Source organism: Tasmannia lanceolata, unplaced genomic scaffold, assembly GCF_043159265.1.
Source record: "Tasmannia lanceolata isolate RefF3 unplaced genomic scaffold, GAP_Taslan_0.1 ptg000006l, whole genome shotgun sequence".
Taxonomy (NCBI): domain Eukaryota; kingdom Viridiplantae; phylum Streptophyta; class Magnoliopsida; order Canellales; family Winteraceae; genus Tasmannia; species Tasmannia lanceolata.
Genome location: NW_027518683.1, coordinates 2,405,654 through 2,431,167, shown reverse-complemented (window position 1 = coordinate 2,431,167; position 25,514 = coordinate 2,405,654). Strand labels below are relative to the sequence as shown.

General features: G+C 36.2%; 2 protein-coding genes across 2 annotated transcripts; both read right to left on the bottom strand.

The window, feature by feature from the left end:
* Positions 1-580: 580 nt before the first annotated feature.
* On the bottom strand, positions 581-10,310 carry LOC143879248 (uncharacterized). The gene is made up of 6 exons (XM_077381521.1): positions 9,846-10,310; positions 8,451-8,551; positions 4,636-4,733; positions 3,528-3,739; positions 2,661-2,713; positions 581-1,171 (listed from the first exon to the last, which is right to left on the bottom strand). Exons 1-6 carry the CDS (start codon positions 10,240-10,242, stop codon positions 1,127-1,129), a joined length of 906 nt encoding a protein of 301 aa, XP_077237636.1. The 5' UTR covers positions 10,243-10,310; the 3' UTR covers positions 581-1,126.
* Positions 10,311-14,744: 4,434 nt separating this feature from the next.
* On the bottom strand, positions 14,745-17,096 carry RGF8 (root meristem growth factor). Its single transcript, XM_077380436.1, has 4 exons — positions 16,437-17,096; positions 16,221-16,285; positions 16,029-16,089; positions 14,745-15,116 (listed from the first exon to the last, which is right to left on the bottom strand). Exons 1-4 carry the CDS (start codon positions 16,618-16,620, stop codon positions 15,010-15,012), a joined length of 417 nt encoding a protein of 138 aa, XP_077236551.1. The 5' UTR covers positions 16,621-17,096; the 3' UTR covers positions 14,745-15,009.
* Between the last annotated feature and the right edge of the window lie 8,418 nt (positions 17,097-25,514).

The window sequence follows — 25,514 nt, the reverse complement described above, 5'->3', positions numbered from 1 at the left end:
ACTAATTATTATTGTCAAAACATCTCTACCGTCGATTATATGCACATGCCAAGGATGAGATCAACAGGTAGCTTTGGATGGCTAATTGCCTAAGCATTGCATGGCCCAGAAACAGGCGGTCACCGGAATCCGAGATAGCATTCCTGGAATAGAATAATCCCAGTAATAGATTATTGAAACTCATCTGCTGAGGGCCCAACTTTGTATGGGCAATGGCCCAAAATCCTTCTGCCCAACCCATCCTAACCCTCAGATTTGTGGACTGTTTTTGTCGTCTTAATTACTAACCGTCCATTTTAGAGTGCATAAAATCGGAATTTAGGATCATTTAGAGAGACCCAGCAAGTGAATGGTATGGATCATTCCGTAAGTGGCCCCCACTCATGCAATTACCAGCTAAATGTATTTCTCATGCAGTGCTCATGTCCAATGAAATACAAGAAGATTGGAAGTAGAGACGCTAACACATCGAGTTCTGATGTAAAATTTGATGGAATCATATGGGCAAAAACACCCACACAATGATCAGTCCTATATCTAGAAATCCAAAATTTAATCAACCCAAAACAAGCCTGAAATCTCCATAGCAGGTTTGTATCAATTTCTTTAATTTAAACTGAGTGTAGGATTTGCTTATACATTACACAATGCACACACTGTAGATCAAAGATGAATAAACATATTAAACAGTTTAATCTACTCATCGAGTCATTGTTTGGATTGTCATCGCCCCATGAAATAGCAATACTTATTTACTAATTACTAAAACCTAAGTAAATAGAAGGTTATTTGATCATTTCATGGCCCTAGAACTTCCTGTCTGATATCAGCTTAAATTCAGAAATAATAGATAATAGATTCAGATAAACGTAGAAAGGAAACTCGGCCACTTCAACTTTTCCTTTTCCAATTCTCCCAGTCTTCACCAAAGAAAATCCGAAATCAACATATACCAACCAGCTAGCTTTCACATGATCCTAAAGTCGAAAAACACTACCCGCCACTGTTCTACTTCAAAGCACGAGACACGTACAGTGCATTTTTGTGCTTGCCCGGATCAACATTTTCCAGATGTCTTGGATGAGAAACCTTTTTCAACCAAATAACACTGATCTACACAGCTGCATCACTTTTCTTCTTCAACGGCTTTGTCGTCATCACTTTCTAAAGCCTGAAAGTACATAGAAGTACTCAAAATTAGAAACCAACATTCGTTGTGCTCATGGGAAAGTTAAGAGATGGCCATGCTTGAAGGCTTATAGCCATCTTAATCTAGATACAGCCAGTTCATTATATAAATACCGTGTATATATATAGGTATAACCTAGACAGATTAAAAGTATCCTGATCTTGAACATTTTAACATTCATAAGTGACCCAAAAAACACCCACATCTTAATCAGCATTTACTTTTTTTTTACTTCGCCTCATCAAAATTATTACAGAACGAATGCTGTGAAATGAAATAGATCAGCATTTCACATCTTATCGTGTTAACTGAAAAACCAATAGAGCATTTTGCTAAAGTTTTTGACAATTTTTAGAATAGCGCTTTATTTTAATTGTCAATATAAGAAAGGATCCTTGTTATTGCATTCAAGTGTTCGACCAAAAGTGACTTCAAAACACTAAGGCCCAGTTTGTTTTGGATTTTGAGAACCGATTGCGAGTCCAATAATGATTAATAGCCTCAAAATTAAACGTTAATATTGAGTCCATTAATCAGTATTGGACTCACAATCGGTTTTCAAAATCCAAAACAAATAAGGCCTAACTTCAAGTTTCTCACACAAGATGCAAGCCAACTGTTGAACTAGAAACTTTTATAAAAAAGAAGTAAAAACCTTGATAAAAAGAAGATCAGTTTCTCACACCTACGTCTAAGTTTAAAAAGAGATTCCTAAATTATTAAAACAGAAGAAGAAGAAGAAGAAAAGATGAATGCAAAATAAAAGGTTTTAAAAAAGGAGAAAAGTGGTTGCAAGACCTACGAGTAAAGCTAAGAAAAGGAATTCTTAAATTTGAGGAAAAATAAAAATATTTAAAAAGAAGCTTTTGTGAGATAAGGAAATGAGTCATCTCCGTTTCAAAAAAAGGAAGTCGTATAACTTCCCACAAAGGAGAAACTTGAGGAACAAGGAACAAAATATAAGGGATGTTGCGGCAATTGCTAACAACCCAAGACAAAACTCAATAAATGTGTAATTGGGAGGGGTCTATCTCGGTCCTCTTCTTTCTTTAACGAAATCATCTTGCCATTTAAAAAAAAAAAAAAAACTCAATAAATGTGTAGGGGATCTTTTGGAGAAGAGACCAGATTTTGCAGAGAAAAGCTACGTTGAAGGAAAAGAAGAACAGAATGAAATAAGAGAAGGAAAATGTGAGAAAGGTTTTGACTAATTTCTTTTTTTTAGGGCAAGTTTAGCAACCATGAAAAACATCATGGAATACATACATGTTTACCTAGTGTAAGAGAGGCCGACAGACAGGGGAAAAAGAAAGATTTGAGAGGTGGTGGGTGAGGAGACCATGGGATTGGGATGGAAAACAGGGAAAAGAAAAAACCTATTTTAAAGAAAGAAACTAAGACTACTCATAGGTGTCAGCAGACAGGACATAACCAGAAAGAGCAATACAAACACATGATAATTCATACTTACCGAATCGTTCCCAATCTTGTCAAAATCATCGTCAAAACCACCATCACCATCATCTGAAAGAACCCAGTACACCATTAATAACTCATGTTAGAAGTAACAAACCAACAACCGGATCAATGCTTTAAAACCATAGGTTTGGCTGCTCTGAAATGGACCAAACCAGAGCAACCAGACCACTCCAAGAGAAAAACAAGAAGACATCGGGCTCTATCTTTGTGTGTGAACCGACTTAAAGCATAGTTAGGAGGGTTACTGAAAGAACACACAAAATAAACGAAAATTGTTGTTCTGGGCCCTTTTTCAAAAAAGACTAGAAGGAGAAAAGTAAGTGCACATTTTCAAAAAAAAAAAATAAGTAAAGAAAAGAAAAGAAGAGTAAGTGAACTCTGGCTCTGTCAGTTTAGAAGAAAACTAGCCACTCCACTCAGTTTGACACCTCAAAATTGCAATGGAGGAGGCAAAACAGATCAAGATATCTGCCAGTTCTGATCAAACTAGGTTAAACAGGACATTCTGGTTCATGTTTTAGAAACCAACCAGTTTGTCGGAATTCTTCAAGCATACAGGTTTTAGAAAAGTGAACCAAACAGTTTGTCGGAATTTTTCAAGCAGACATCTACGAAGGAAGTAGTTAATCAGGGTTACAAAAACTGTCTCCCAGGCAAAAAGTAATTTCTAGGCTGATATCCCTTCGATACTGAACATCTCAATTTGGTGAATATTTAGGTATAAAAAAATGTTCATGGATAAGACCCACAAAATGAAAACATTTGTAAGTACTAAATGCTGATTTAATAGGCAGCGACAAATAACAACCAAACATACAGTAGAACATATTTTAATGATTGAAAATGAAGAATTACACACCTGGACCCTCATCACTGCTTCCAAGATCCCCCAAAAGAAATACATCCAAGTCATGCTCGGCAGTTGACGAGGTTGAAGTCTTACTTGGCCTGCTTGCTGCAATTGTTTCCGATTTAGAAGCTGTTCCTGTGGTTGAATTTTCGTTTCCTTTTTCATTTTCTTTTTGCTCTACCGACTTCGCCTTAAACTCATCCATGTACTGCTTCTCGTACCTGATCGGAACCACAAAAAGAAAAGATCACTGATAGAACCTAAGTTGGTAGCCATATAAATTTGTTTTCTATCAGAAAACTACAGAGATTTTTCCTACTGACAAAAAACAGTGACAGGTAAAGAATGTTTGGATGAGATCAAAGGGTGACACTGTAGGATTGTAATTGTGAATCACAATTGAACTTGCATCTTGGAATTTTAAAATATATAGAATCCCAAAGAACGAGCAGTAATCCTTCTAAATCAGTAAATCTTCAACAAACTGTAAAAAATGGTATGGAGATAGTAGAGGTAAAAGAAAAGGGAAAAGGAAACAAAAAAGTATGAAACTCAAACTACAGTGAATAGAAGCATAGTTCCAAAACCCAGCTAATCCACTCAGGACTCACCTCACTCAAGTTAACCCAGCCATTAACTGGATGACAGGTTGAGAAAACCAGGCTGCATTTCACCCTGTGAGTTTCTCCCGAGTCAACTGAGTTGAGCTGGGCAATCCTGGGTCGACAGGCCAGGTCAAGAGAACGAGGCCATTTTTTTGTTTCTGGTTTTGTACTGAATTTTGTTTCTGGTTTGGTACCGAATTTTCAAAAATTTAACTTTTTTAGCATTTTATGTAAAAATATATATATTAGAAGATATTTACTTTGCTCATTGGTTGACCAACCGTCACCTGGTCAACTCAACTCAGTAACTGAGTCCCAATCCAGGTCTGGATTTCCGAATATAAAATAATTATAATCAAATACGAAGCCAAAAAGCTACAATAAATAACATATGTTGCAAAAACAAAATAAGATATATAAATATGGTATGAAAGTATGAATCAATAACGATATTCCCATCAATATAGTATGAACCAATAATGAAGCGCCCTCAAGAAAGATAGGTTACTTACGGAGCCACATGACTGTTCACAAGTATGAAATATATCCTCCAGAATTTTCTTTCTTTCATATGGCGCGGGCATAGGTCATATCTTAACCTCGAAATTTCCTGCAAAAGCAACCTCATCAGAAAATCAATGTAGAATGCATTGAATTGTCTTGATTGGTTTAAAGCATCTCATGATACAACTAAAGGCCTGGAGCATGTTCTGCAATAATCGGTCTTCAGTCTTCCAAAGATTCTTAGCATAGGGAAAGAAAATTATGGACTATGTATTAAAAATTATGGACTATGAAAGTGTGAAACTTACGAGAGAGGAAAGATAAAACAGTTAAAATTAAGTCTGATCAGGCTTAATTTTTACTACATGCATATCCACGAACATCACATTCATTTTTAACTGCAAGCTGATAGCTGACCAATTTTTTAAAACTGGACCAAAGGAACCTCTGAACATGTACACATTCTGGTCTTGTACCATATAAAACACAATGTTTTTTAGAAAACTGGACGAACCGTTCAAGTCCAAAGGTAGTAGAACTGCTCAATCTCCATTGAACGAGGTGGTTTGTTTTGCTATTATTAATAAAAAATAAAGTAGAAAATCAAATCTATTGATAATATTATAAATATTTGAAACATCATACTCAGAACTTATATTTAGTCAGAACTTATAAAGTATATTTTGACCTTCAATAAGTTAAAAACATATTAAATACAAGAGCAAAAATCTAAAGCCAAAATTAATTTGATTCAAATCTGAAGCCTTAAAAAAGACATTTGAACACCAGGCGAGATTGAGGGAACTCAGTCACCTATCAAAGGCACACACGTAGACAGTGGCACCCATCAATGATACCAACAGTAACTAATTCAATCAAGGAAAAGTAGTATTGCACCATTTCTTTTGAAAATCCGTTTCTGTTTTCCCTTTGTTGCTTCAATCCCTCGAGTTCAATTTTCCCTTATTTATGGTTCTCTTTCCCCCTATATATAAGAATTAGTTTTATTTCATCATCTCTCTTAGTTGTATGCATCAAGTAGAGGGAGGAATTCCGATATATCCTTTTTTTTCCCTCTATTGGCAATTATCTAAAATCTGCATTTTTTTTAATCAAAATAACGTCATGCTGGTGTCATGGTTCAAATCAGTTTGAACCAGCAGTTGAACCGGTTTGTACTCAACAAGACCCTTCAGAGGTTCAATCACCAGTCTGGGTTACAAAACATTGACACCAGCCCACAGGCTACACACTTAACGGTAAAGGTAATGTTCTCAATTCTCAATTATCAATTAAGAACACAAGTATCGATACATGCAACCGACTACTCATTTCTCATTAGTATCCAGCCAAGGTTTTACTTCACATCATTTTGAAGTTTCACGTGTTCTGTAATGAAACGATGATGCTGATCTTCTGTTAGGTTGTAGTTCTTTACTATCGCGGTCGTTAAGCTTTGCTCTTTTTTAATGAAGGGGCTTTAATTTAAAATAGGGATAAAATTGTAATTAAAAAAGGAACAACAAACAACACAACAAAAATTGAGAGATGTCTTAGAAATTATTCTCTACAATCATATCTTTTGGGATAATTAGTAATTTTCAATGACTAATAAGACAACATTTTCTAAACTAGGACTTGTTAGAAAAGTCCCAAAATTTTATAGTGAAACATTCCTTTTCAACTATGATTTGCAATAACTACTTCCACCCCCACTAAGGAACCAACTGTTAGCCACTCCATAGTGATCTTATGAAAGTGTCACAATTTTTTGTAATTCTCAACAGAACATGAACCACTTGATCAATGTTCCTACTAGGAACACAAAATCTGCGTTAATTATGTTTCTTTTTTATAGCAAAGAAATTTATTTAAAAAAAAGAGCAATACAAAGATGACAGAGCTAGTCAAGAAAAATCCAAGAAAAGCACTAACGGCGCAACAGAAAATACAACTGAGAACTCATTGGAGACAACAAGTAATCTAGGTGTTTGCAAAACTCCGAAGACACTCGCCCTTGGCCCTCATCCACTGTATAACAATAAGGGACACTCCCTTCACAACTAACGGCTACACGAACTCTGAAATAAGCAACTTGATTCCACATACCATCATCCACACTTCATTCTCATTGATATCTTTAATCGGTCATTGTAACATTGTTAATCATGTGATACCACCAAGCCCAGCTGGCCTGTGGTTTCCAATACTAATTCCATCAAAGTTCAACTTGATAGCCGTGTGTGTGTGTGTGGTTGGGGGGGGGGGGGGGGGGGGGGGAGGGGGGGGGGGTGGAATTGGCTGTTGCAAAGAAGACAAAAAGTGATAGCAAGATCTAATGAGCTCAAAGGCAGGAACAATGCAGAACTCCTTTTAGAGCATTGTCCAATCAATACTCAACTCAACTCAACTCAACTTAGCTAAGCCTTTGTCCCAAACTAGTTGGGGTCGGCTAATGAATCCTATAGAAAATTTTCATGAAGAAGATGAAAGAGTCTACCCGGCTCAAATTGACCAAGTCTAATCCTGACGCTGGCTGGGTTCGTCTACATGGATCATTTTCTTCCATTCTCTCCTAGCCAAGGTCATGTTCTCTGTTATGTTCCTAGCCCTCAAGTCTTTCCTCATTGTTTCTACCCAAGTTGTTTTCGGTCTGCTCCTTCCTCTTTTTACTCCATCAACTTGGCACGAGTCACTTCTTCTCACTGGAGCATCCAAAGGCCTACGTTAAATATGCCCAAACCATCTTAAGTGATGCACTCTCATCTTCTCCTCAATTGGTGCCACCCCCACCTTTTTACAGATGTCTTCATTTTTAATTATATCTAACCTTGTGTGGCCGCACATCCATCTAAGCATTTGCATCTTCGCTACACTCATCTTATCCACATGCTACTTCTTGGTGGCCCAACATTCTGAGGCGTACAGCATGGGTGGCCTCACAGTTGTCTTATAAAACTTTCCCTTCAACTTGGTAGGTATTTTACGGTCGCACAGAACTCCTGAAGCATGCTTCCACTTCAACCAACCCGCTCTTATTCTGTGGTTAACATCCTCTTCAATCTTTCCTTCCTTATGTAGGATTGAACCAAGATAGCGAAAGATATCCCTCTTAGTTCTGCCTGGATAAGTTTTTGACTGAGTCTGAGTTTTTCCCTACCATGTCAATCAAAAATTCCTTTGACAATCCCGAGTTAATGAAAAATTGACTATGACAATCATCGACTCACCCAAGTAAACTCAGTTTTACCTTGGCTGAGTTCTCTTCTGAGTTCAAGCTTTTGAAACTAAGTTAAATATTAAGGGCCTCAAAACCCTAGGACTAATGGATTTACCTCGGAATATTCTTTTGTTTTGTTCCTCCAAATATCTCAGAGTGTGGAAACACTCTGGAAACTCTTTGTTTGTTCCTTCTCGAGAGCCCAAAGCATAGTGAGGAGGCACAGCGATTGCACAAAAGCCTTAACCAACTCTATAACCCTCGTCAACATCATCCATTACATACAAAGTGAGGCCAACTCAGCCCTCAAGAAAGAAGCAACTGAACAATTAATGATAAGATGGTAAACTGATTCCTCAGTTGCAGAGCACATAACACATTTGAGTTGAGTCAGTTCAATGAGACATTAAAATAATTTGACCAGACCATTGAACAAGCCCAACACTGAATTGATTAATTAACAAAGAGGTAATCAAAATCAGCATTCAAAAAAAAGGTAATCAAAAGTGCCAACATTTAAGAGTACCATCAATCAATTAGAGAATATAAAAAACAACCACATGCTGCGAATCCCTGCAATTCAAGCAAAACTCAAGAGAATACCTTGACCGTTGAAAGAACAAGAGTCGCATGTCTTGCTTGCCATTCTGTAAGATCCTGCTGAACATTTGAGACCGTAGGGACGTCTGACATTGGTGATTCATCTGCGCATCAGAAAGAACATGTCCACACAGACTAACTAAGAAAAAAACGTCATATGTTCTAACACAAGCACATCACCACTTATACAAATACTGTAATAAAATTTTCAAAAATATCAACCACTACACTTCTACTACACAAAAGCTGCGTACAAAGAAAATAATATATGGTGGAGAAAATCCCAGTTGTAAGAGCACTTTATGTCGCCAACAACAACTAGATATTCACAAAACACACATATCACCACTCACCACTGTTCAGAAACTCAATTGTTCAGACAAAATGCATATCACCAATGTTTAGAACCTTGATCAAGTATTTGAAAATTCACAAAGGCAACTCGACTTGCCAAGTATTCGGCTCAAGTTAAAATGATCATTAATTTTCTTTGAAATCTGACGACAAAAGTAGACTGGGACCCAAAAAATCCTGAGTGCTATGAATACTTAAAATTTGAAAGATTGGACTGCAGAAATACTTTTAAAAGTCAAAAAATCTTGATAAAAGACTTGTCCATGTTTCAAGCAGACTCTCACACTGAGTCAAACAGAGATTTGAGCTTATAAACCTTGATTAACATCAAATTTCAAGGATGCTGAATTAAGCCTCGTACAAGCTACAAAATAATTAACTTCTACATCAAACAACCTAAGTACCCAGAAAAGAAAAAAAAACATTGCAAGTTTTCTTTACAGGATTTTCCTTCTGAAACATCAACTACAAATTAAAATAGAATTACGCAAAAATTACACAAACGCAGGGTCCAAACAGCCATAGAAAAGGAAACGTACTTCTAAATCTTCCACGATGCAAATAAAAAGGTTTTAATTATAGACAACTTCCTAAAAATCACATATACAATAAAGTTTTTCACTCCGCCAATGACTGAACTTGTGCACCAAGAAACTTCTACACCCAAAAACAACACATTTTCTCTTAATCCTCAACTTCATGAACAGAAACTATAAATTACAACTACATTGCACATACAAAACTTCCAAACCCCATATAACCATCAGTAGACTCTTTTCGTTTTAATGGTAAAAGTTAAACAACATCAGTAGCCTCCTATAATAATCTACGATGCGAATAGGTAAATAAAGAAAGAAAAAAAAAAACCACATTATTAGGTCCCATTCTACATATATCAAACGCTAAAAAACTGATCGCCAAAACCTAGAATTTATATCAAAGCAATAGGAACAAGAGAGCGAATCAAAAATTTACAAAACTGATCGCCAAAAACCTAGAATTTACATAAAAACAATAGGAACAAGAGAGTGAATCAAGGATTACCAGCCATAGGAAAATCCTGAAACGTGCTGATCGTGATTCCCTTCACGAACTCGCGAAGATCATCAGTGATGCCGAATTCCTCTAGATCCAACGGTGGAGGTGCTGCCACGGAGTCAGAAAGTTGGATCGGGACCGGAATCTGCGGTGAGATCCCTTCGGCTAGGGTTTTGATCTGATCAGCTCGCTTCAAGGCCTCGATCTTGATCTGATCGGCTTTCTTCGTGGCCTCGAATGCGAATTCCTTAGACTTCTTTGCAGTCTCTGAGACGAATTCTTGAGAGATTTTCGCTGCTCCTTTTGTGAGTTCTTGAGATCTCTTCGCTGCTTCAATTGTGATTTCATGCGATCTCTTTGCTGCTTCTTCTGCAAAAATCCTCGCTTTCTGCCACAAATCCATGGCTGGATCAAGATCTCTCTCTCTCTCTCTCTCTCTCTCTCTCTCTCTCTGATGACGATGAAGAAAAGTAAATGCTTTAACGATGATGACAGAAGATTATATACGAGAGAGTATAACCGCACTCCCTTGTTTTGATATGCAAACCTTTATTGATCTGAACCGTCCAATTGATCGGTTTTGCTTTGATGTCCTATGGCCCATAAATCATGCTGATTATGCAATCATAAGAGCCAACAATGTACTGTTCACCTTTGCAATATGCATTTCTATATAGGGGTACAATAAGGTTCGGCTACTGCGCCATAATGGTCCCATCTTGGATTGATCAAGATCGTGAGTCCAAAACTTATTATTGGTCTCAAACTCTCAATTACATTGAATTTTGCATCCAATAATCGGTTTAGGACTCACAATCAGTTATCAAAATCCAAAACCAACAGGGCTAGAGACCATTTTGGAGATGAGCCCCAGCAATTAACAAAATCTAATTTTATTTTTATTTTTTTATAGTGACGGTCTCGAGTTTTGCCAATTATAGCCCCAGCAATCAACGCTATTCGATTGTTGATCGGAAGCCATCCGTATCCCCGGAGGTTTTCGAAGATGATGGATGAGATCCATGAAATAGTGGGTCTCGTTTTATCTTCTATCAACATGTTGTAAGGACTGCAAATAGTAATGCGAATGCTCTTGCTTGTTCGTGGGTAACTAGGCCTCTAATATGGAGGTGTTTGATTCTCTTCCCTCTTGAGGCTGAGTGATGTTATTTTGTTGTATCTGATTCTCTATTTTTTTTCCTCGTGTTCTGGCTATATAGATCATGGTTGTGCTGTACGCAAGGTTTAAAATTTTGGTTTCGGTAACCATTTTGGACCCCACCAAAAACCAAAATTTTGGATTTCGCCGAAACTTCGGTCCGAAATTTGGTAATTTTGTTCCAAATTCCGGACCGAAATTTGGTAAACGGCGAAAATTTGAATTTCAGAAATTTTCGGTTTCAGTCCCCACCGGTATATGAAATTTCGGATTTCGGTCGAAATTTTAAACCATGGCTGTACGTTTCTTTTCTTCTCGATAAAATTTTGATCATTCAAAAAAAAAAAAGATGAGTTTAAATATTGTCATTTACAAAATATAGTGGGGTTAAAGTTGGAAAGTTGGCGAAAATCTTGTTTAATTGATTTTAAAACGTGTTTTAAACAAGTTAAAAAGGTTTCCCTAAAATAATGGCCCGTAAAAGTTTAAACGAGAGTATTAAATTAAACAGCAACCAATACAACTGTTTTTTTACCCCGCCATTTTACATCGTGTTTTGATAGGCAATGTATAGGGTATGGCCCATCATTTACAACACAATAAGTGATAAATCAGCCACTTTTGATTACTTGGGACACCCGGCAGCATCATATCAATGACTGAAGAGGGTAGTGGTGGACATGGTTCAGGTCCAACCATAGCAACCAATAAAACATGTATTTTTTACCCCGCTATTTTACATCGTATTTTGATAGGCCATGTATAGGATGTGGCCCATCATTTAGACCACAAGAAGTGATAAACCAGCCCCTTTTGATTACTTGGGACACCTGGCAGCAGTGTGTCAATAATTGCATAGGGTAGTGGTGGACATGGTTCAGGTCCAGCCCGAAGAACTCTAAAAATTGGTAGTTCGGTTCTGGGTCCAAAATTTGGGAACCATGGGTTTTCGGTTTGGTTTTGGGTTTGGGGTCCTGGAACTAGAACCGAACAAAAAACGTTGGAGTTTTGAGGAGAAAAAAAGGGGGTGCATGTTCATTTGATAGGTAAGATTTTGTGGCCTTTACATGGATTTCCTTGCACACTACTTTCATAAGATCTATGGTTTGTGAATTCACATTTCAAAGAGCAAATTAAACTAATGAGATGATTGATCACATGTTGCATGGCACACAACTTTAATTCCCTTCTATCTGGATCATAAGCAAATTAAACTCTTGTTACATGAAAATGCCTGAGTTGCTATAATTCGGCAGGAAGATTACACCTTGACGAATGCTAATTGGTAGTGAACATAAACACTGTTTGTCCTGCAGTAATAATAATAAAAAGTTGGGTAAACCCAGAACCGAACCAAACCAACCCGATCAAGTTCGGTTCTGGTTCGGTTCGGTTTCATGGCTCCATGGCTAGGTTTTGGTTCCTAATATCGGGACCCGATAGGGATTGGTTCGGTTTTGAGCCGAACCAACCCGAACCATGACCACCCCTAGCAGAGGGGCTGATGTACTTCACGTTAGAAGGATTCAATGGGGCTGATTGCCCCGTACACTGTTGTTGGGTGTCCCAAGTAATTAAAAGGGGCAAATATATCAGTTCTCAAGAAAATCTTCTCCTTTGATCTGTAGAATATCTATAACGTGTTGTCCATTTTAAACCTCAAAGAGGGCTACGATCACTAGAGGAGAATATTTTATGGGAACGCCCCTCTGCTCCGGGTCCAGCAAATGAATGGTGTAGATCACCCAATAACATTGGGCTAGATGTTTTAGGTAAAACTTTTCAAGTTTGTGGTCTGGAAGAGTTTTGCCAGAATTTATTTTTTTTTTTCCTGAAAAAAAAAACGCATTAGCAGACCTATCAGAACGATTCCCACCATATACATGCCCCACCAAACACATAAGGTGAAATGGTGGGCCATGCATAGTTTTGAGTTAAGTTGGTGGGACCAACCTAAAAACATATCACTGAGCGATTTTTTGTCTTTTTTACAAGGTAAGTTGTCTTTTCACATGCAAGGACATTTTACCCTTTTTATGAGCCAACAAAATCTATTTTGGGAATTTTGGTCACAAATTGTTTAAGTGATCCGAATTGAAATGATATTTTGTGCACAATCTATTTACGTTGAGGCCGCCGCCTATCACATGGACGGTTTGGATCATGCTATAGTGTGGTCCATAAAGAACAGTCTAAAAAATATGAGACTATAAGGGCTTACACCATATAAAAACTCCGCAAAAAGCCCTTTTTTTTTAAGGGAAATGATAATTGCGCCCCTTTTCATCGCTTGGGACACCCCAGCAGCAGTGTATCAATATCTGCTGGGTGTCCTGTCCAAAGGTACGCTCGATATCACCCATATTTTATTTGCTAGCGATCTAATGATTTTTGCCTTAGGAGACTTGAACACAACCAAAGGAGTAGTAGATTGCATGAGAAAATTCAGAGTGTAATGGCCTCGAAGCTAATCTAAGCAAGTGCGAGAAGTTTACTTAGAGAAGCACGGTAAAATCTTGTTTTGGGCTCTTTCAAAACCTTCATTCATACCATGGGAATGACCAAAAATTGCATTTATCAATTCTATTAGTCCAATGGATGGCTTGCAAATAGTTGATTAAGAAAAAAAATGCACAATGAGCTACATTTAAGTTCCATGATAGAATGCGGATAAATGTAAGAAGCAAAGCTTCTCATATTATCCAGTTCAACCTTATTATAGTATCATTATTCACCAACTCTTCCATTGGGATGTCCGTTCAAAGTGGGACAAAGATCATGTGAGTTGCATGATGCATCATAAATGTTTTACTATATCGACGGCCTTGATTTCACGTACGTGCTACCTTATGCTCCATGTAGGACCAAGAATTGCCTTTGAAAAAAGAACACAACTTAAGGTAAAAGTTTTATAGGAAATTTTATTTTATTTTTTTAGGAAAACATTTTTAACATGTTTAAAACACACGTATTAAACATATTAAAAGCTTCTTTTTTGGCTAACTTTCCAACTTTACCTCACTATATTTTGTAAATAACATAATTTTAAGAGGAATGCTAAACTAAGGGATGCTACCTTTCACCCCATTTTTGCAAGGGCGCCCCTTAGTTTAGCTTGATTTTATATGATGAGTGGACGTACAAACACTTAATGGTCGTACCAGCCTTGATATTTGATCCAACAACAGCTTCTCAAAAATTTGAGAAGCTGTTGTTGGATCAAAATATTTGTACTTCCATCGTAACCCCAAATGTTTGTATGCCATTTCATCATATAATGTTTCCATTTTAGCATACCTCAAATTATAAATACTATAAAAGATTAAATGACGCCTTCTCCAACAGGTTAAGCTTTTGGAGTAGCTGGTAGTTTCACATGATGAGCAAATGCCTGGGTTCAAACTTCCTTGATAGCAAAATCCGCATGCAATGGCCAAACCCAAGTGGGGCCACATGTGCCACGTGTAGGCACACATGTGCCACACATGTAGGCCGACCCAAAGAAAGAAGGGCCACATGTGGGGGGAGTGTTAAAGTATAAAACATTCAATAACGCCCTCTCCAACAGCTTAAGCTTTTGGAGTAACTGGTAGTTTAACATTTGTGTTTATGTTTTTTTATGACTTATTTAACCAACACCATATTAAACTAGAATTTTTCCCGTCCCGTCTTTTCTTTGTGGAATCATGTTTTGCAAGAGAGAGAGAGAGAGAGAGAGAGAGAGAGAGAGCAGGTATCTACCTAATAAAAATATGATCTTGATTCTTTCCAGCCAAGTACTTACGATTCCATGCGCTATCAAGGCTTGAAACTGTGACCATGAAAGCAGGAAATAAATCTAGGGTTTGAAACTTTGACCATTTAGCGTCTGACACAACCTTAGAAAGCATTAAAATAAAAACGGTGTCGGCCATAACACAACAGAAATACCGGCAATCTCCACCATTTAAGTAATTCCTCTCGTACTTTCCGAACATTGTAAAAAAATGATGCTTAGGAATCCGAATTCTTTCATGGTGCCACGGGCACAGCCCTGTTGTGTATCGGTTGTCGCCTTCTCACATGCCTATAATCCATCGTCACAAACTCCCACATGTCTGTCTCTTTGATTTTTCCACCTTATGAAATTTCAAATAATTAGAATATAGCCCACTTTATCTTTAATGATAAAAATTAGTAGAAAATTATTGGGAAAACTACTAGAGACCATCTGGATAAAAATGGACCAATACCACATAATTGCGCGTAAAAGAACTTTTAATCTATTCTTTTACCCATTCTACCTGGTTATATTACCTTTAGTTGTAGTAGCCAAGATGGGAAGTATATGAAATTTCAAATAATTAGAATAAAGCCCGCTTAATCTTTAATGATAAAAATTAGAAGTAGAATTGTAATGGAAGTGCTCACAATCTGATGCAGTTCAATTTGCTATTTTATTCCATCATCTCATAAGGAGAAAGAAGAGTGATTTAATAATACAGTGGCAATTTCGAATTAATTAGTCAAGCACATGCATGGCCGAGCATGCCTTTCTTGGTGTTTGAATAGTAGTCATTAGTCAAATTCATATCTAGATCTCTGTACCTTAGAGGGAAGAAATTCGGAAAAAGAGAACTATTGCAAGTGGAAAGTCCAATAAATGGGGAAAATGACAACTATAAAAAAAAGTTTGAGAAGAATTATGATGATTTTGTAAGATCATATTATAAGGATAGTAGTAAGAATTGAGTGTTTTCGAGATGATATCCGAGGCCATGATGTTGCAGAGAGCCATGAATCCTTTGAGGTTGCGAGAATTAAAGTCTGCAATGACTCCTTGTTTATTTTGAAACAGGGGAAAATATGAAGAGGAAAGTTTAGCTAAGCCGAGCCATGGAAGTGTGATTTGGAAGGTTTAAAGAAAGCTTAATAAGGGTTAGTAGAGTTGCTGAGGACGTGTTCCTGGTTATATAGTCTACACACACCTAAAGGATCTTCTTTGGGAGTGTTTTGACTAGCATTTGCAAGTTTCTCTTGGGGAATGTTACCTGAAAAAGGTCTATTTTGCTGAGAGTTAGATATGTATTCTTTACTGCTATAATCTTTAACCTGGATTTTCCAAAAAAAATAAAAAATAAGCCCACAAATAAGGAGACAAAAAGAACAATTGAAATTCAGAATAACAAGAAAAGGGCCATTTCGTATTTAGTGAACAAGAGAGTTACGAGAGGAGCTCTTACCATGGGTACTTCAATGTGTGTCAACTTTCTTGGTGGCTTAGTAAGAGAGAGCATGAGACCATGAACTGTCAATTAATTTGTAAACAGTGACAATGGAGACATGAGAGAGAGAGAGAGAGAGAGAGAGTTGAATGACATACCTTGATCATTGAGAGAGAGAGAGAGAGAGAGAGAGAGAGAGAGAGAGAGAGAGAGAGAGAGATTTGAATGGCATACCTTGATCATGAGAGGAATGCACTTGAGCCTGGAGAGAGCTACAGGGAGGTATCAAAGTAGAAAGGCTAATACACAGTGTTGTGATGAGTATAAGCTCCATCAGTTCCATTGGAGGTTCTCGAGAGTATTTAGCATGTGGGCTTGGCCTTATAAAGGCAACAAGCAAAAATGAGAGAACAACCATATCCTATTTAAGTCCTAGGGAGTGATGACGAGGAAAGAAGCTTCTCTGGCTTTTTATCTCATTTTTTTCCAAATGCATCAGAGAAAACAAAGTCACCATACTAAATAGAGGGTTACTCCTAGGATGGCATGCATATTCTCCTCCTAATTAAGCTATAAGGCCTTAAAGGGGTGCATGGATGAAAGGTAAACCACTAAGAAGATTGTTACAATGAAAGTAGAAGGGGGCATTATTCCATTGTTAACTGAAATTTTCTGGTTAAAAGTTCAATGGTACAAAGAGTGATTAGTTTGTTAATGAAGCTTTAGAGGAGGGCCCAATTGTGTGAGGGCTACGAGGGAGTGGAGATAATAGAGACATAAAAAATCCCTAAAAATAGTGAAAGGAAAATACCCACTTAAAATTGGCTTTTTGTTTAGCTTTTCATATCATCTCACTCCCACTGTCTCAAGTTTGTCCCTCTCCCGCCCATCTCTCACAACTGGCCCTATAAAAATTCCATGGAATAATTTTTCAAAGGTGCTAAATATAGCCTTAGACTCCATTTCTTTCAAAGTAAAATGGGAGTAAAATAAATTTTAAGCCCATTTTCCCACTTAAAATTGGCTTAAATTTTATTTTATGCCCATTTTACGTCAAAAGAAACAGAGCTTATAGAAATCATGAATGAAATATGATTCTAGTGCTCCCTTGATTTTTTGCGCAAAATATAAACTAATCATTGTAAACTTTACATTTATAAGATTTTAAACAACCTATGGGGTCACCTAAGTTTTTCTATTATATAGAAACATAATATGATATTTATAAATAGATATTGACATAGAAGTAATATAGGTAAGTATTCAATAGCTACTAGTAAAGGGGCACACATGATTCACGTAAACAAAAAAGAAGGAAAAAATAAAACCACCAAGCTCCAAGGTCATTAATGAAGAATATAAATAATCCATGGAAAGTATCCAGTGCAAATACAAGTATACAACTAGCATAATAATCCGTAAATAAATAATGAAAAACATTTATTAAGTATAAACAAATGAACTCTTCTCTACAATGTCAATGGACTAATTATCTAAGGCTAGAAATTGTAATGCTGCAAGAATCCCTCAAAATTGTAAGCACAAGAATCCCTCAGAATTCAAAATTGTAAGCACAAAAACGTTAGTATTGTAATGTCAATGGACTGATGATATCTAAGGCTAGAAACTGTAATGCTGTAATTCTTATACCCATTCTAGTAATACAGCAAACCAAAATGGAATTGTGTGTGTGCATCATTCCGCATTCCCTACTAATTTTGAACCTTGTTTTGATAACTGCACTCCTCTACTGATTTTGGACGTGAAAGGATTGCCACTGAGAATAGGAGTGCAGATATCAGCTCTCATTTCCAACATAGAAATATGCATACTCTATTTTATAAATGAAAGAGACGCATAAGATTTTTTCCCCAGTGGGTGGGGGGCTAAGCGTGTCAAAAAAATTTCATGGGTCCCCATCCCTTCCACCGAAAAGAGTAGGCAAAAAAATAAATAAATCCAACTTTCTAAAATAATGCCGCATATACACACAAATACACGTATATCTAATATATTTTCAGAACTCCTAGAGAATCTAGAAGGAGAATGCACGAGATCTCTAGAGTCAGTCCCCATATCATTGGAATTTAATACCCTAGTGATCCAAGAGGTCTTTCATCGTATGGAGAGTAAGGGACTAAGTGTGATGAAGATGGGGCTGGTAAAAGCAAATAAGTGTAGAAAGTATCAAATATGAAAGTAGGTTTCCAAGAATGAAATCAAGGTGAAGGGAAACCCGTACCTTGATCGTGCAAGACATCGTCCCTGATATCCTTCATGAAGGAGTTTCAAAGAGATGCTAACGAAATAGCTACAACAACGATTGGAAAAGGGACCCTTCGACAACAAGAGAAAATTTTGAGATAGGGAAATTAGAGTGAGATTAGGGAAAAAGATAGGCACAAAAGACAATGAGACAAGGGGAAATATTAGGCTAATGATCAAAGTTCTGAGCAAGGCCATTAGGTAGTTACGGGATACTGAGGATCTGAATTGTTAGTGAGGCTTACAGGTACTAATGAAATATTTTACCTAGCCCATGGATCACATTGAGTATATGAGTTATAAGGAAGGTCGATAGGTAGTTACGGGATATTTCACTTGTCTCATCGATTACTCGAGGATCGTAATTCTTTGTAAGCTGGTCAAAGACATGAAGATTGGTTTTGGACGAAGGAGGTTAGTTTTAGTTGAGAAAATTTACCTTGATTAGCTTGACCATCCTTAAGCTATAAAAGAGTACGCTAAATAAGGAGAAATTGGTGAGAATAAACACTCTAAAACTACTTAAAAGGGTTGGAATTTCTCCCATGGTAAAAGGCCGGGCTTAGGTATCGTGGTGACTCCTCAATGTGTTGGGTCCACGTGCTAAGCCTAAAGAAGTTGGATGGGCAATCGAATACCAAAGGATTTGAGTCATGAGCATAGCCGATAGGTGGTTATGGGATATTTCACCCAGCCCATCGATTACCTAAGTATCTGAATTCTAGGGCCAATAAGTCGTTAGGAGATATTTCACCTAACCCATCGATTGGATGAGAATCTGAGCTATGAGTAAGTCTGACGGGTTATTAAAAAATATTTCACCAAGCCCATCGATTACGGGAGGATCGAAAATTGTTAGTGAGGCTTATAGGTACTAAGCCTCAATGAGACTGAGGATCCTCATCTCAACCCTCTCCTCATATTTGTTTCAATTCGTGCAACAATAACATCTCACCTCCTTTCCCATTTTCCTCCTCCAGATCTCTGGCAGAGAAGCTTGTTGTTCACTCTGTTTCGCCACTTATTTACCAGTTGTCATAGCGGCACTTCACCCCATTTTATTATCCTCTTATGCATCGAATTGCAGCCTCAACTTCTCCTCAATCTTTCCCTTCGTCACACAATCTTTTTCCCAAATCCACCCCCTAATTTCCCCACCTCAACTCTCTCTTATGGCTGGAACAGTCCCTTTGCCAATCAGTACTGAGAAAATTTTCCTTGATTAGCTTGACCCTCCTTAAGCTATAAAAGAGTAAGCTAAATAAGGAGAAATTGGTGAGAATAAAGACTCTAAAACTACTTAAAAGGGTTGGAATTTCTCACAGGGTAAAAGGCCAAGCTTAGGTATAGTGGTGACTCCTCGGTGTGTTGGGTCTACGTGCTAAGCCTAAAGAAGTTGGGATGGGCAATCGAATACCAAAGGATTTGAGTCATGAGCATAGCCGATAGGTCGTTACGGGATATTTCACCCAGCCCATCGATTACCTAAGTATCTGAATTCTAGGGCCAATAAGTCGTTCCGGGATATTTCACCTAACCCATCGATTGGATGATAATCTGAGCTATGAGTAAATCTGACGGGTTATTAAAAAAAATTTCACCAAGCCGATCGATTACGGGAGGATCGAAAATTATGAGTAAGGGCGATAGGTACCTACGAGATAATTACTCGAAGACCTTCTGAAATAATCTAGACTGATCGATCTTTTTCATAGATAAGAGTCTAGAACATTTTCCAATGATCGGCCTACCACTGCCCTATCTCTAGCTCCTAGTTTCCCAATGCTGGATCCTACAACCGCCACCTTTCTCTCCACAATTCCTCATCTCAATCCTCTCCTCATATTTGTTTCAATTCGTGTTACAATAACATCTCACCTCCTTTGCCATTTTCCTCCTCCAGATCTCTGGCTGAGAAGCTTGTTGTTCACTCTGTTTCGCCACTAATTTACCAGTTGTCATAGCAGCCCTTCACCCCATTTTATTATCCTCTTATGCATCGAATTGCAGCCTCCACTTCTCCTCAATCTTTCCCTTTGTCCCACAATCTTTTTCCCAAATCCACCCCCTAATTTCCCCACCTGAACCCTCTTGTGGCTGGAACCCTTTGCCTATGAGTACTGCATTTATTTCTCTGGCGTCGCTTGGACACTCCTCGACCAAGCGGTCGTTATATAGTCAAAACTTGCACGATCAAGCTAGGGTTTCCAATACATCTTTACTTCATTCAAGCCAACCCAATTTCTATCAAATTTATATAACACCAATTTGCCTATACCGGTCCCCATCTTTATCACCCTTAGCTCCAAACCCTACAACAAATATCTAATAAACATACAAATCACAACCCCTACCTTTCTTGGCATAGATAAGTATTTTACAATGAATTTTTTATCTCTTTGACAGGATAAAATACCTACATATGTCCAAGAAAGCTAAGGGGTTGTGGCTTGAGTGTGTGGATGTATGGAGAGTAAGGGACTGAGTGTGATGAAGATGGGGCTGGTAAAAGCAAATAAGCGTAGAAAATATCAAATATGAAAGTAGGTTTCCAAGAATGAAATCAAGGTGAAGGGAAACCCGTACCTTGATCGTGCGAGTCATCGTCCCCGGCCTCCTTCATGAAGGAGTTTCAAAGAGATGCTAAAGAAATAGCTACAACAATGATTGGAAAAGAGACCCTTCGACAACAAGAAAAAAAATTTAGATAGGAAAATTAGAGTGAGATTAGGGGAAAAGATAGACAATGAGACAAAGGGGAAATATTGGGCTAATGATCAAAGTTCTGAGCAAGGCCATTAGGTAGTTACGGGATACTCCATCCAGCCCATAGATTCCTAAGAATCTGAGATCGAAGCAAGGCATATAGGTTGTTACTAGATATTTTATCAAGCCCATCAATTACCTGAGGATCTGAATTGTTAGTGAGGCTTATAGGTACTAATGAAATATTTTACATAGCCCATGGATCACATTGAGTATATTAGTTATAAGGAAGGTCGATAGGTCGTTAGGGGATATTTTACTTGTCTTATCGATTACTCGAGGATCGTAATTCTTTGTAAGCTGATAAAAGACATGAAGATCGTTGTGAATGATTTTGACCGATTCATCTGATTTAATTGATATGAGTCGAGGAAAGCCCGGCGATTGGTTTTGGACGGAGGTTAGTTTTAGTTGAGAAAACTTACTTTGGTTAGCTTGACCATCCTTAAGCTATAAAAGAGTAAGCTAAATAAGGAGAAATTGGTGAGAATAAACACTTTAAAACTACTTAAAAGGGTTGGAATTTCTCCCATGGTAAAAGGCCGGGCTTAGGTATCGTGGTGACTCCTAAGTGTGTTGGGTCCACGTGCTAAGCCTAAAGAAGTTGGATGGGCAATCGAATACCAAAGGATTTGAGTCATGAGCATAGCCGACGGGTTATTAAATATATATATGGGGTGAAGGTGAAATATGAGTAAGGGCATATTTTGTTTTATATATATATATATATATATATATATATATATATATATTAATCTTAGAAAGTAATAAAAGGTAGATTCTAAAACTCTTTAATTATCAAACTAGATATAAAATTAGTAACAAAATAATTTTTTTGGTTTTAGATTTTCTAATATTTTGTATTTTTTGACTTTTTATTTATATCTTTTTCTTCTTTATCTTCGTTTTTTAAAGATGTTAGTAATGAAAAACCAAACTTGTAAGAACTCAATGTAAATTTTGAAATAAAAAGCAAAAAAAGAGATTTGAAAAAAGAGACAAAAATTCACAATCATCATATCCAAATTCATTAAAAAATGATGTAAAAAATAACATAAAATTTAAATGCAAAAACTTTTTAATCATAAAAAAAAAAATTATAAAAGCCCAACTAATATAATAGGTAAATCTAATTGACCATTATGAACTTAAAAAAATAAAAATAACAAAGAAAATGAATGTATAAACTTAAAAAAGATAAGAAAACTAAAACATCAATATAAATTTCAATAAAATATCAAAAAATTAAAGATAAGGTAGAAAATTTTAAATAAAAGAAAAAGAAAAATAACATAATTAATCTTAGAAAATGTAAAACTAGAAAATTTTGAAAATACATATAATTTAAAGAAAAAAACACATCATTCAAGAGTTAACATCAAGGATATTTTTTAATAAAAATCTAAAAAATAACTAAATATACTTAACATTAGAAAATTTAGAATAAAACAAGGATTTAAAAATCAAATATAATCTAAAGTAAAATAAAAGTAAAAAAAGTAAGAAATTGCATGTAAACATTTAAAAATAAAGAAAACTAAAAGCAACCCTAGTTGAACATATTTTTTATTAAGAACTTAAAAAGGTAAAAAAAATAACAGATTAAGGAAAGTGAACATAAATATTTAAAAATAGTGAAGATTATAACATGTCCATAAATTTAAATATAATGCCAAAAAATTGAAGATAAAGAAAAAATTTAAATAATATACAGAAAGCAATAAAAACTTAATTATTAAATAATAAAACAAAAAAATCAGAATATAATTAGGGAAAGGATATCAGGACTACACTATTTTATTAGATGTGAGGAAGCTTCTTGTCATTTAGTATTTAAAGGGCTATCACAAGGATATCACAGTTCTCAAAAAGCTCTTACAAGCCCTTTAAATACTAAATGACTAGATGCTTTCGTGCATCTAATAAAAAATTACAACGCTATATCATCTCCCTATAATTAATGCCAAATCAAACTCACAAAAAACTCTCAATATAGAAATTAAAATAAAAGATAAAATGTTAAATTTGAAAATAATGACAATTCACTTACAATCACACAAAAAAATAATCAAGAATAGTATAAAAATAACATAAAATTAAGGGCAGTGATAAATCGACCCCCTAATATCTTAAACTGACCCCCATCTCTCTCTCTCTCTCTCTCTCTCTCTCTCTCTCTCTCTCTCTCTCTCTCTCTCTCTCTCTCTCTCTCTCTCTCTCTCTCTCTCTCAGCACTGCCCTATAGGGGGGTCGATTTATCACTGCCTAAAATTAAATGTAAAGAGTCAGAAATAATGAAAAGAAAAGCATCCCTAAAAAAATACATTAGTGAGTAAAATAAGAATAAGTTGAGCGTTAAGAACATTAGTAAGTAAAACTAAAAATAAGTTGAAGGTAAATATTTAAAAATGAAAACAAAAACATAACTATAAATTTTAAAAATATGCAAAAAATTAAAGATTATAAAGAAAGTATTAAATAAAAAGACAAAAAATAATAATTATAATTAATTTTAGAAAATGTAAAAAAGAAGATCACATCAATTAATGACAAAGTAAATAGAAGCATTAATACAGAGCTATGCAACCTATTCATTAAAAAACTCAAAAGATCCTAAATTCAAAAGAGCTATGAGTAAACACTAGCATTAATAGAGAGCTATGCAACCTGTGCATTCATAAACTCAAGACCCTAATTCAAAAGAACTAGTAAAAAAAAGAAATAATAAAGAGCTATGCAACCTATGCATTCATAAATTTAAAAGACCCTAAATTCAAAAGAACTATGAGTAGAAACAGAAGCAATATTAGAGAGCTATGCAGGCTATGCATTCATAAATTCAAAAGACCAAGGTGGTTCAAATAGAGCGACTAAAATCAGATTGGAATATCAAGAAATTACCTTTCGCTCAGTGCTTCATTGCCGCCCCATTGCGCATTCAAAGCCCACCATTGTAAAAAGAGTGTCATCTTTCAAAGATGCTCGCGTTACAGTAACTGAACCACAAGCACTATCCTACAATGCCGAAAAGAAAAACAAACAAAATGGAAATAATATATCAGAGGCCTAACAATAGCAGAAAATATATAGATATCTAGGCCTAATAAAAGCAGAAAATATCAGATAGGGTCCATTGATCATACTAGTGATCAATGGACCCTCACTGATATTTAGAATTATTTTAAAAAATAGGAATTTTTTATATTACTTCTAGTTATTTCCTTTAATCAATAAAAGGTTTCTATAAAAACAGAAGAAGAAGAAGTGGAATGAAGTTCTAGATAGAAACATGAAATTCCATCTGCAAATATCATCTAACGAAACAAACTACGAAGACCACCTTTATTGATGAGAAGGATTGGGAATCATATCATAACAGAGAAAACATTTATCCAAAACAAAGGACAAAATCATCTAAAACATAATCACAGGAATAAAGGAGAAAAGAAAAAAAAAAGGAAACAAATCGGCTCCCAATACATAACAAAAATCCTAAAACCCAGAAAAAAAACCCTTTTTCTTCACTAGAATCCAAACTCTCCTAAGAAATTAGCAAAGATAAAATTCACAAAAAAATAGAAAAAAAATCTGCTTCTCGCCCAAAATTCTAATTTCAGAATGTTAAACAGGAATCTGCAAACTTTGAAGACAAAGGAATCAGGGGAAAGAAAAAGCACCGAGAAAAGGAATTAACAAAAACGGGAAAAAAAAAGAAAAAAGAAGAAGCACGAAGCAGGCTTGAATTGCGAATTTCAGGGTGCCGCCGAGAAGAGAATTAACAACCATATGGGCTGGTACGCAATCCTCTAACAAAACCCTAGCTCGATCCCAAATTCATTAAAATCCTCTAATTAAACCCTAGCACGAACAAGTTAGGAAGCCAAGAAGCAAACCCTAGAAGCTTGATCCCAAATTCACTAAAATAATCTAACTACCCTAACTCGATCCCAAATTCAATAAAATCTTCTAAATGAACCCTATCTCGAACAAGTTATGAAGCCCAAAAGAAAACCCTAGAAATCGATGTTGACTACTATGAGAAGAAACAATCGAATTTCATCCACGATCTTAGAAGCAGGCTTGAATTGCGAATTTCAGGGTCCCTCCGAGAAGAGAATCAACAACCATATGGACTGGTACACAATCCTCTAACAAAACCCTAGCTCGATCCCAAATTCATTAAAATCCTCTAATTAAACCCTAGTTCGATCCCAAATTCATTAGAATCCTCTACTTAAACCCTAGCTCGATCCCAAATTCATTAAAATCGTCTAAATAAAC

What these genes read in the sequence shown, in the direction of transcription:
- LOC143879248 (XM_077381521.1), bottom strand. Translation starts at nt 10,242, where the DNA reads ATGGATTTGTGGCAGAAAGCGAGGATTTTTGCAGAAGAAGCAGCAAAG. An exon ending in TTGTTCTTTCAACGGTCAAG is followed by an intron (nt 4,734 to 8,450) that starts GTATTCTCTTGA and finishes TTGCTTTTGCAG; the next exon opens with GAAATTTCGAGGTTAAGATA. An exon ending in ACAAGATTGGGAACGATTCG is followed by an intron (nt 1,172 to 2,660) that starts GTAAGTATGAAT and finishes ATGTACTTTCAG; the next exon opens with GCTTTAGAAAGTGATGACGA.
- RGF8 (XM_077380436.1), bottom strand. Translation starts at nt 16,620, where the DNA reads ATGGTTGTTCTCTCATTTTTGCTTGTTGCCTTTATAAGGCCAAGCCCA. An exon ending in GCATTCCTCTCATGATCAAG is followed by an intron (nt 16,286 to 16,436) that starts GTATGCCATTCA and finishes ATTAATTGACAG; the next exon opens with TTCATGGTCTCATGCTCTCT. An exon ending in GCAAAATAGACCTTTTTCAG is followed by an intron (nt 15,117 to 16,028) that starts GTAACATTCCCC and finishes AAATTTCATAAG; the next exon opens with GTGGAAAAATCAAAGAGACA.